General features: G+C 42.7%; 1 protein-coding gene across 3 annotated transcripts in view; it reads right to left on the bottom strand.

Annotated features, from left to right (window-relative positions):
- Positions 1 to 337: 337 nt before the first annotated feature.
- The window catches only part of cacna1ha (calcium voltage-gated channel subunit alpha1 Ha), a 77,762-nt gene continuing 65,855 nt past the window's right edge, over positions 338 to 12,244 (bottom strand). For all 3 annotated transcript variants that reach the window (XM_089018214.1, XM_089018216.1, XM_089018215.1), the window contains 6 exons: positions 11,717 to 11,838; positions 10,354 to 10,512; positions 10,098 to 10,238; positions 8,886 to 9,054; positions 8,667 to 8,809; positions 338 to 7,900 (listed from right to left, as the gene is read on the bottom strand). In XM_089018214.1, the coding sequence (XP_088874340.1) occupies positions 6,773 to 7,900; positions 8,667 to 8,809; positions 8,886 to 9,054; positions 10,098 to 10,238; positions 10,354 to 10,512; positions 11,717 to 11,838 (1,862 nt within the window). In that variant the 3' untranslated portion in view covers positions 338 to 6,772. The remainder of the gene's footprint in view (positions 7,901 to 8,666; positions 8,810 to 8,885; positions 9,055 to 10,097; positions 10,239 to 10,353; positions 10,513 to 11,716; positions 11,839 to 12,244) is intronic.

Below are 12,244 nucleotides of genomic sequence, written 5' to 3'. Positions count from 1 at the left end.
AGGCCTAGCAATGAAATCCACGGCTCACCACTGATATACACCAACTAAAGTGATACATCATTAAGAAAGGTCGGTCAGTTATTTCCTGGTTAATGGCACCCTCTAGTGGACTTGTCGTAAATCACACTATACTATTTTTAGTCTGGATTGATTTAGACATAGCACTACTGAAGGCCTAGTGATGAAATCTATGGTTCACCACTTATATACACCAACTAAAGTGAATACATTCAAATGGGAGAATAAAACAGACACAGCGTTTGATTTAAATGAAAAAAAAAACCCTTTTTTTTCTTTAATCGACAGGGAAATCCTGCAGGACAATGAGGCCTTCACACAAAAATCAAAGATGCAACGTGCCCCCCCCCCCCCCTTTTTTTTTCCCTTCTTCGCTCACTCTTTCAGGAGTGGAAATAATTTTATTGCAGACTTCCTCATGACCCGGACTCCCCTTCTTTATAAGGCCCAGGGGGTTTCGAGGTGCATGGGTTAGCCACTCGAGGGACTCAATGGGGGAGGGAAGAGACAACAAGAGTTCTGGTTGGTCCTTTTCGGCTTTCCAGAACTTGCGAGTTGAGGAATGTTGAGTCACTGTCAAGCCAGAGAAATATATCATAACGGATGGAGAGGCTTTTACAGAGCATATGGGGGGGGGGGGGGAGACTATTCCTACGTCAAATATATATCGTTTCAAGTCAATACTTTGCAAAATATGGTGTGAGTATGATCAGGAAGTAAAAAAAAAATGGCTCACCTTAACAATTAACTCATTCACTGCCATTCATAAATTTATTCGGGAATTGAAAATATGACAGAGCGCCATTCCCGACGAATTTGTTTGGGTTTTGTTTTTTCATGCTTTGGTGCCGATAAAGCGCTGGCCGTGGCCTCTAGCAATGTTTTTTTTTTATTGTCCACAAGGGGGCAACATTTTTTCCATGTTAGCTTTTTTAATAATAATAATACATTTAATTTACAAGCGCCTTTCAAAACTCTCAAGGTCACTTTACAGTCACAGGATCAGTTTTTGTGTGGGTGAGCAGCGACAGCCACACGCGCCAGCGTTCACTCAACCCGGAATAACTCAAATAGAATAGTAAGACAAATAATAATAATCCATTTAATTTCTAAGTGTTTTTCAAAACCAAATATATAGAAAGCTAGCTAGCAAGCCAATAGATAGGAAGCTAGCTATCCAGCTAAAAGATAGCTAATACATTAAATAGCTAACTAAACAGCTCATAATGTAGATAGCGAGCTGGACAGCCAGCTAGCTAGCTAGATAGCTAATAGATAGCTAGCTAGATAACCAGATTGCTACCTCCACTCCAAGTCCCAAAAGATAGTTTACCAGTTCTAAAAGCTAACTGCCATTAATATTTCTCAATGAAAATGACTGTTATACTTTAATAAAATAGATAGAAAGCTAGCTAGTGAATATATAGCAAGCTAGATCGCTAGCCAAATAGCTATATAAACCAATATATACATCTTGCATTGCATTTTGGACATCTGCCCTCATTTCACGCTTATATAACTCCATACCCATAGAATTTAGGAATTAACTTTTTTTTTAATGAAAGAAGAGTCTACTTTTTTTTGCATTGAATTGAATATTTATGTAGTCCTAAAACTCAATATTCTGTGGGTCCTGGAATTTGAGTGACAATGACAAAAACCCTGGCACTGGGCTGGACACATTTTTTTGCACGTCTGGCAGTGAATGAGTTAAAAAAAATGAACAACGGTTTCCATACATTTCTGGATAGAAAACTAATGACGAGCAATCACTCGCTATTGCGTTCAACAATAACAAATTGGTTTTTTTTTTCATTAGTACGATGTCAGATACTAATTACAGTATTTTCTGGACTATAAGGCGCACCTTCAAACAAATGACATATTTAAAAATGTTTCCGTACATAAGGTGCACCGTATTATAAGGGGCACCTTAAATGAATGCACATATTTTAAAATGTTTTCCATACGTATTGTGAGGCGCATGGTCAGCTTTTTTTTTTTTTTTTAGGTGCGCCTCATAGTGTAGAAAATACGGTAATTAGAAGATTAGGTCGTCCATCTACAAATGGGAAACATTTGAAAATGCAAATATTAAAAGCTCCAAAACATTCAGATCATTCGTTCCAAAAGCTTTTTTTTTATCTAAATTAGAACATGCAATTAGTCCTAAACGGCTTCCTCAAAAACAGGAGTTTAAAAATCGAGATCCAAAGATCTGTAAATTGTAAAAAAAAATAATAAAAAAAAAATACAATTTAAATGAATGGATAATCTTAAAAATTAAAAAGATGCAGCCCATCTAGCAAACTAAAAACTTGCTAATGGCAAAAGCAGATCTTCGACTGGACTGCATTAGGTCCAATGAAAGACTAAAGACCTGACACACAATCTGTGCAAGAAGACACAAAAAACAGAACAGAACACAACGTTTGGCAGAAAGTGTAAAGACCAACAAATTCCAATCCATAATTTGGCTACAATATCATATTTCAAGCATCCGTGAGACATTTATTCCCCCTTGGACATAAACTCAAAAAACAAATACAATGATACCTTGGCTTACGAACTTAATTGGTTCCCAGACAGCGTGTGTATGGTGAAAAGTGTGTATCCCAAAAATTTATTTCCCATAGGAAATCATTAAAATGAGAATAATCCGTTCCCAGGTCCCCATAAAACATCATTTTCTACTTTTCAAAGCCTTAAAACTACACAAAATATACCTTTTTTTTAAATAAATGTGTTATGATATTATAATTAAAGAAATTGTACTTGATAATAAAGTGGTTTTATTTACCTTTGTGATGGTCGTTGATATTTTAACCTTGCAGTCTACACTCTGCCTTTAAAACTATCAATAAAGTTGAAACATGTCCAAATTTCACTGTGTTTTCTATCCATGTTCTCACCGTTTCACTCTTGTCTTTTTTTTTTTCACTTTTGTTTTTTTGTTTCAAGCTCTGTCGTCTCCATTTCGTGTGTGTGTTTCTGTAACCCCTCGAGCGAATTTAACGTCCGTAAGGCAAAAAGTTCGTTAGCGAAAGCGTTCGTAAGCCAAGGTATCACTGCATGTAGTTTAGCTTATAACCTTACGTATCCGTAGTGTGAATCGTTACTTAAAAATTCTTAAGTTCAGTCTTTCAACTTTCACCCAAATGGTGACAAACGGCTGTAAACCATGAGATATCGCGCTGTGATTGGGTGACGTCAGCGCTGACGACCAATCAAGCTACAGCAATGTATAAAATCTTAAAACCATTGTTTTTATCTGAAGGTTTTGTTTAAAAAATCCGCAATGCAGCGAAACTGCGATAAGTGAACCGTGAAGTAGCGAGGGATCACTGTTTAAATATTTCTATTTATAAACCTAACAATTGTTTGCAAAAGCTTGAGTTACAACATTGCCGTTTTATTTTTTTAATTTTTTTTTTGTACTCAAGATTTTTTTTTTTAAACAAATTGCCTTTATAAATATTATAATCGGAGGTGACTACGGACAAAATGCAATATTCTACATGATGTATATATACAGTATTGTGCTTTGCCATGTATATTCTGGCTATGGATTGTGTTTGTTATATTTTGTCATCCACACTTTTTAACTGCCATTTTAGTTATTTTTGGGCGGGGCAATGAGGAAGGGGGAGGGGTTACATCCAAAATTTGTTGCAACGTATTCCCCACAGGAATGAAGTAAAACACTGAACAAAAAAACAATCAGCGACAAGGACGTTCAAGTTGCGTGCTGCGTGAGCTCCGCTCTGACATACTCCATTTTGAGTTTCATCGGGAAATAAAGCATTTTCAAGTAAAGCGAACAATATCCGATGAACTCAACGCGATTCACGTTCCCTTTATCGACGTCATTCGCGGTAGTGGTTGAGGTTGATTGAAAAAAGGTTACACGTTTCTCCGTCTAGCTCTCTCCGCTTACAATAAAACAATTATAGTGGTTAAGCCTGAGCGTATGGGAGAAACGATACAGTACGTCGGAGCCGCAACTACGCCCTCTAGTGGACGTATCATATCACGTCAATCCTCGTGTCAAAAAAACAAACAAAAAACAAAACAGATAATATAGTTCTGATATAAGACAGTGGTTGTTGAATTACTATATTATTGCACTCTGGCTACACATATCGAGTAAGTACGTTCGTTTGGTTGTCCTTCCATGTACAGAAACACTTGATGGGCTCAGCAGCTGATTCAGACGGAAGTCTCAGTGATGCAATAATAATAATAATAATAATAATAATAATAATAATAATAATAATACATTTCATTTCCAAGCGCCTTTCAAAACTCTCAAGGTCACTTTACAGTCACAGTAACAGTTTTTCTGTGGGTGAGCAGAGGCAGCCACACGTGCCAGCGTTCACTCAACCCGAAAGTAACTCAAATAGATAGAAAACTAGCTAGCTAGCTAATAGATAGCTAGTCCTAAAAGTCAATATTCTGTGGGTCCTGGAATTTGAGTGGAAATGACAAAAACCTGGCGGGGGCTAGATTTCTATCTATTTGAGTTACTTCCGTCTAGTGGACGTGTAGTAAATCACACCACACTCGCAGCTGTGAATTGATTCAGACATAGCACTACTGAAGGCCTAGGAGTGAAATGCTCTAACTTAATAATAATAATAATAATACATTGCATTTATAAGCGCCTTTCAAAACTCTCAAGGTCACTTTACAGTCACAGGATGAGTTTTCCTGTGGGTGAGCAGCGGCAGCCACACACGCCAGGGTTCACTCAACCCGGAAGTAACTCAAATAGATAGAAAGCTAGCTAGCTAACTTGTCTATCACTTAATGATTTTTTTTTTGAAGATTATCGATCGAATGGGTTCAAGCAAACCAAAGGAGTGACGTTTTAAACGAATTATTGGATTACGTTTTGATTTGCATCAGTGAGCCCACCGCCCGAAAGCCTGAACATACAACACGCCAACCACATACAAAGTCAACACACGTAACGAAACAAAACATCATCACAGGCGGCGTTATTTTCTTCCGTTCTTTTTCATAATAGAAAAATAAAATCCCACATCCTCATTATCGTTTTAAGGACAATTTGCCTCCTTTGCTGCTTTTCACCTTTTCGGGAGTTTCGTACATTCACCACAGCATCGCCGAGGAAAAAGTAGCAAGTTGAAATCTGAACCCGTGTGCAAAAAAAAAAAAAAAAAAAAAACACAAAAATTAAATCTCTATAAAAATATGTGCATATGGATAGAGCTATTTTCATCTCAGCAAATAAACTCTTTAAATTTTATTTACACAATACGGAGACGGGGATAAAACGGACACTACAGCTGCTGCCCCCTCTCTGGTCAAGAAAGAAGCGTCAAGAAAAAACACGTACAGTGATACCTTGGCTTACGAACTTAATTGGTTCCCAGACAGAGTTTGTAAGGCGAAAAGTGTGTATCCCAAAAATTAATTTCTCATGGGAAACCATTAAAATGAGAATAATCCGTTCCCAGGTCCCCATAAAACATAATTTTCTACTTTCTACTTTTAAAACAACACAAAATATACCTTATTTTATGTCTAATAAATGTGCTATGGTATTATAATGAAAGAAATAAAGTGTACTGTATAATAAAGTCGTTTTATTTAACTTTGTGATGGTCGTTGATGGCTTGATGGAATGGAGTGGCCGGTTTCGTCAGCATTAAACACTTGATGAGGAACGTAGTAGCCTTCTTCTTTGCAAATTTCCCCATTGTGGGACGAATAAAGGTCTTCTGATTCTGATTATTTCGCCATCTTGAGGAATGATCCCTTTCTCTGCGATAATTTTACCTAGTTCCGCATCAATTGTATTCTGTTTAGCTGGGTTGATAGCTTTTTGCATCAAGTGTACAGATGGCTTGTGCGGGTTATTTGTGGAGCCTGATTGGATTGATGGGATATTTTAACCTTGCAGTCTACACTCTGCCTTTGAACTATCAACGTTTAAACAAATCCACATTTCACGGTTTTCTGTCTTTTCTCACTCTCTCTCTGTTGTCTGCCTGTCTCTTTAATGTTTAACTCCACCCCCACACTCACTGCTGCGTTCTTGACCTATCACGTGGCTTTAACCGAAGACTGGGGGTGGGGAATAGAGCAAAAAAAATCGGCTGCCATTTTCTCCGTGTGTATCCCAAAAAAAGAGTTTGTATGCCAAGGTAAAATATTCATAAATGTAACATTTGAAAACCGAATGGTTCGTAAGCCAAAGGGTTCGTAAACCGAGGTATCACTGTACAAAGACATAAACAGATACAAAAAAAACAAAATACATATAAAAAAAGACACGCGCCTGCTCTGATCAATGTGATCAACGAGCAGAAAAGGGCCAAGCACAACTTGTGTTAGTAAAACCTGAACTTGCATATCCCACACTTTCGTAAAACCACTTTCCCGCAAAAAGGTCAGAGGTCGTCAGCCAGACGCTGCTTCCTGATTGGCTCACGTGGGTGTAGATAAAGCGTCCTCAAAAAAATAAAATAAATAAAAAATAAACTTTGGCTACAGAGTTAGGTGGCTTTCGTCCTGAAGTGTTCGTTGCCGCCCAAATTGGACCGATCCATTGATCCGTGATTGTCCGATGGATCGTACCATTGTCATTCTGGCTGTCTGGCGATCAATCTCTTTCAAATCCCAGCGCTGAAAAAACCCTTTCCGATAATCCCGAGTTCAGCGTGCGATTTGGGTCCGGGAGCTTCGGGACGGGCGAATTTACTTCCTTTTCCCCGATGTTTTGTCATTGGGCGGTCCTCTGGTTCTTGCCGGCGAATCCGGCGCCGGCCGGCAGGTCGTTGTCAAAAAGCGAAGCGCACGGCGGCGGATCGGCGTCCGCCAGGCACGTCGACGGCGGCCGTTCGAACGTGAATTGGGGTAAGGGGGTGCGGTCCCTCGCCGAAAGGGGGCGTGTCTGCGCGAAAGGCCTCGGGACGAGGGGTCCGCGAGGTTGGATGAAGACGTCGGGGCTGATCGGGACGGGCGGGTGCGTCGGGGGGGCGTGGCCGTGCGTGGGCGTCGAGGTGGGCGTGAGCGGACGGCGCTTTGGCGAGTGCGCGTCGGCGGCGTGCGGCGTCAAGTCGTAGGACGGCGTCCTTCGTCTTAGCATCATGCTGCAGTCGGCCAGTTTTGGCGGCGAGGGCGGGGCTTCCCTCTCCGAAGGCGGGTGGATGGAGATGCACGGGGGGCTGGTCTTCTTCTTCCGGTGTCCGCCCCCGACTGACTGCACCCTGGTGGGGAAATGGCCCCTCCCCTTGTGGGGCGGCGCCTTCAAACGTTGCTCATCGCCGCCATCTTGGAGGAGGCACACCTCAATGGAATGGCGTCGATGGTCGTCAAGGTAACCGGCGGACAAGAACGGCGACGTGTCAGGAAAGCCCGCACCGAAGCCCTTCCCGTCGGATTCCGCTCCGAGAGGGCTCCCGGACGACCTCGGGGGGGTCGTCGACGACGTCGGGTCGGCGTACGGCGAGAGGGAGTGGCTTCGAGCCGCTTTCGCTTTGCCTCCCGGTCGGGCCATCTGGCGGCGGCGGGCCGAGCTGATGATGCGACGCACCTCCTCGTCGGCCGGGTCGAAGAGGGAGGCGGCGGACGGCGGTCGGGGGCGGCCGAGGCTGGCGCTGCGCGACGGGAAGCGTGGCGAGCGAGGCGGGGGGAGGAGGAGCGAGGGGGAGGGCGGGAAAGGCGGGAGAGGGGACGGCGACGGGGGAGGGAGCGGAAACGGGTAAGGGGAGCAGGGCGGGAGCGAAAGAGCCGGCGGGGAGGAAGGAGGGGGAGGAGCCAGCGGGGAATGCAGAGGAAGATGGAGGGATTCCGACTTCTCTTGCGGCTCGCAACTTTGGACGTCTGATGAATCGACTTTTAGGGCCATCTGCAAAATCAAATTCGGGGTTTTATTAGCTCACGACAATTGATGAAGTTGCGACGCATAAATTGGGAGGAGTGGCCGTTAAATTACACAACCCGGTCCTGGGTCGCATCATTCTACAGGGATGCATGTGGGAATTTAAATAAGGGGGCCGGCCAGCTGCTGGCCCCATTGCGTCTAAAAAAAGGGGCCACGTTCCAAAATGGACGAGGCCCGATTTAACTACCGTATTTATTCGAGTATAACGCGCAAAATGTTCTACCTAAAAAAAGAACAGAAAGTTTGGGTGCGCGTTATAAACGAGGCCTCGGAAAAAATTCTCATATACAGGTAACATTCAACTTACGACCAAGTTCCGGTCGTAAGTTGAAATCCATTCAAAATGTTGAATAGAATAATAGAATAGAATAGAGACTTGGAGGCTAAATGACTCGCAAACTCCCCCCTCTGGTGCCATCGCACGGTCGAGGTTGCTGTGCGAGTGTGTGACATGACTGTCCTACGCGTTGAGTGTAGGACAGTCCTTGACATGACTGACAGACATGACTGTCCTTGACGCGGGAGTTCGAAAAATATCGATATAACCGGGACTATCGATATATCAGACCCTGAGCGCATGTAATTTTCTCCTTGCGTTCGTAGAAATAGTATCGTAATAAGCGGTACTATCGATATAACCGATATCGATATAACGAGACTTTATTGTATATATTAATAATATCAATAATCATATCAATACGAATGTCTACGTTTCATACGTGCGTCTCACCTGTCGGCGCAAGGCCCGAGGAGACGGGTGGGACGTGGGCGGGGCGATGCGAGGCAGCGGCCGCGGATGAACGGGGGAAACGTCGGGAACCTGAAGGTGAGTACGACTCTCGCACGGCTGCGAATGGACCGAGGTTAGCGAGCCTGAAGGAGGAAGGGAGACAAAAGGAGGTTAGGAAGTCCGTTCAACTGTTATTTTGGGATGTCTCAATTATGATACCCGAATGTTGGTCCTGAACAACCCCGTCCACCTCTTCGAGGGGGTACGGAGCGCTAGCGGGTCTCACGGGTCGGAACATGTAGCTGTCATTGGGCAGCGAGTGCATCCTGGAGACGGACATCTTCTCGGCTACTTGCTGCGCGTCTTCTTCACATTTCACCACTTCCTCCTGTAGGGGGAGACAAAGACCAGATGCTAAATCGACGCTAAACGTCTCAAAGTGTGACTGTAAAGTGACCTTGAGAGTTTCGAATCATAATAATAATAATAATAATTTTCAAAACCCTCAAGGTAATTTGTATTGGTTTGTACTGAAAAATAAACATTTAATAAAACAGATGCTCTATAAAGATATGTACACGAAAAATACACTATGTACATGTTGAGTGAACGCTGTGGCTGCCGCTACTCACCTGCAGAAAAAATATCCTGTGACTGTAAAGTGTCTTTGACAGTTTTGAAAGGCACTTCTAAATGAAATGTATTATTATTATTATTACATAATAAGATAAATGAAATGAAATTTAACTTACTTTTCGACATACCCGCAAAAATATTTGTATGTACCGTTGTTCAGAACTCGAATGTTCGTAAGTAGGGGAGTGTCTGTATAAGTGCTTTTCAACAAACATAAAACAAAATAAACTATAATAACCATCCTGTCAACCTTGGCTAATGGCTGCCCTTACAAATGATTACACTATCTAACTAGCTAGCTGGCGATCTATTAGGTATTTATCCAGCTAGCTATCTATTAGCTGGCTAGCTGGCTATTTATTAGCTGGCTGGCTATCTGTTAGCTATCTGTTAGACATCTCGCTAGCTGGCTGCCTAACTATTAGCTATCTATCCAACTAGCTAGCTAACTGTTGGCTGTCTGTTAGCTGGCTATCTATTAGCTATCTATTGGCTAGCTTTCTATCTATTTGGGTTACTTCGGGGTTGAGTGAACGCTGGCGCATGTGGCTGCCGCTGCTCACCCACAGGAAAACTTATCCTATGACTGTAAAGTGACCTTGAGTTTTGAAAGGCGCTTTGTGTCATCATTTTATTTGTTATTTAGTTTTTTGTTGTTGTTTTGAGTGCCTTAACAGCAACTCCCATATTTTGTTTTTCTACTTCTTTCTTTCCATTCCTCTTTCTTCACTTTTCTGCTGTGAAATGTCAATTTCTCCACCGCGACATTAATAAAGGCTAATCCAATCCAACTACCTGACCAGGCGATTGTGGACATGGCCCAATAAAGGTCCCAGCGGCTGAGCTGTTGCTGGAAGTCACGCTCAGTCTGCGTTGCTGCTCCATCGCCATTTCCATGGCGATTTCCGCATCCATTTCCGCGTCCTCCTTCGCTTCCTAGGAACATAAACAGACCTCGGATGTAAATTTCGGCGGCACATACAAATCGACGACAACACTGTGATGGCCGCCATGATGCAAGATGAGTCAAAAGGCTCATTCGGAGGCGTACCTTGTTGCTCTCTTCCAGGTGCTTCATCAGAACAGCCACCACCACGTTGACCAGCACAAACTGGGCCATAAGAACGAAGGTGACAAAGTAGATGGGAGAAACCCACGGCAGGTAAGAGAGACAATGACGCTCCTCTGGGTGGCATTCTCGTAACGTGTCCTGAGGAAGGAGTTCATTACAAGTGAAATGTTAACATTTGTTCAACTTGAGTGGACGCTAGCGGGTGTGGCTGCCGCTGCTGACTGTAAAGTGACCTTGAGAGATTTGAAAGGCGCTTAGAAATGAAATATATTATTATTAGTATTATTAGCAGTATTATTATTATCATTTGCTAGCTATTTGCTATCTATTAGCTCTGGCTGGCTAGCTATCTATCTAGCTAGCTATCTATTCACTATCTAGCAAGCTGGCTATCTAGATAGATACCTGTTGGCTAACGATTGCCTAGCGAGCAAGCTTTCTATCTATTTGAGTTACTTCTGGGTCGAGTGAGCGCTGGCGCGTGTGGCTGCCGCTGCTCACCCACAGAAAAACTTATCCTGTGACTGTAAAGTGACCTTGAGAGTTTTGAAAGGCGCTTAGAAATGAAATGTATTCTTATTCTAATTGTTGTTATTATTCCTATTATTATTACCATATTTTTTAGGTGTATAAGGCGCACCCAAAAGCCTTGATTTTCTTGCGCCTTATACGCAGGTGCGCCTTACAATGTGGTGTAACTTATATTTGGAAAACTTGTACATGTAACATCCGACTTACGACCAGCTGGACTTACAACCACCCATACTTACGACCACGACCTCCAGAATCTAGAAGAGTCTCTATTCAACATTTTGAATGGATTTTGACTTACGACCCTTTCGACTTACGACCACTTGGTCGGAATGGAACTCGGTCGTAAATCGGATGTTACCTGTATAGGACGCGCCTTATAGTCTGGTGCACCTTATACAGTATATGGGATTTTTTTTTAAAATACACCATTCATAGGTGGTGCGCCTTATAGTCCGGTGCGCCTTATACACCGGAAAATACGGTATCTGCAAAGTTCCGTTCCACACTAAGATGTCCGTACACCTTAATCATGTCCGTATTGGTTCCTAATCTATTGCCGCTTTGGATTGTAATGCATCTGAGCGCCATCTTGAAGTTCCGCCAGCTTGTCCTTGTCTTTAATAACATTGCCTCTCTAATATGATTCACATCGTCTGGGATAACATCATGAATCATTTTTTTGGGGAGTAAAAGTCCAGATGTGAAAGTACTTAGACTACTCAGCTCTTTATTATTCCATAATTGGTTTTTGGAGGTCATTTCGATCACGCGTGTGTGGCAAAACGGGGTGCACAGTGTGTGTTCCTACTTTCATGATGCCGTTCCAGTTGTCCCCGGTGGACACTCGAAAAAGCGTTAGGAAGGCCATCCCGAAATTTTCAAAGGTGGCGTGACGGCTGAGGCCCTCGCAGGGATTGCTGTCGGTGCACTCTGATAAACACATAAGGACCATAAAAAATGTGGAATAAAACTAAATGCACATGTGATAAGTGAAAACGCTTGCAGGAAAATAAATGCAAAAATGTTTCATTCATTTCATATGGTGACAAAAAAATAAAAATAGATGCAGTGATACCTTGGTTCCCAGAAAGTGTGTGTAAGGCAAAAGGTGTGTATTCCAAACATTCATTTCCCATAGGAAACCATTAAAGTCACACCACACTCGCAGTTGATTCATTCAGACATAGCACTACTGAAGGCCTAGAGTTGACCTGCACGGCCCGCCACTGGAATATACACATTCGTTATGTCCCGCAGGGTTTATAAACTGAAGTATAGTGATACCTTGGCTAATGAACTTATTTGGTTCCCAGAAAGTGTGTGTAAGGCAAAAAGT

Source organism: Hippocampus bargibanti, linkage group LG17 (assembly GCF_051943395.1).
Source record: "Hippocampus bargibanti isolate YZ-2025 linkage group LG17, ASM5194339v1, whole genome shotgun sequence".
Lineage (NCBI taxonomy): Eukaryota > Metazoa > Chordata > Actinopteri > Syngnathiformes > Syngnathidae > Hippocampus > Hippocampus bargibanti.
This window is presented reverse-complemented; position numbering and strand designations above follow the sequence as displayed.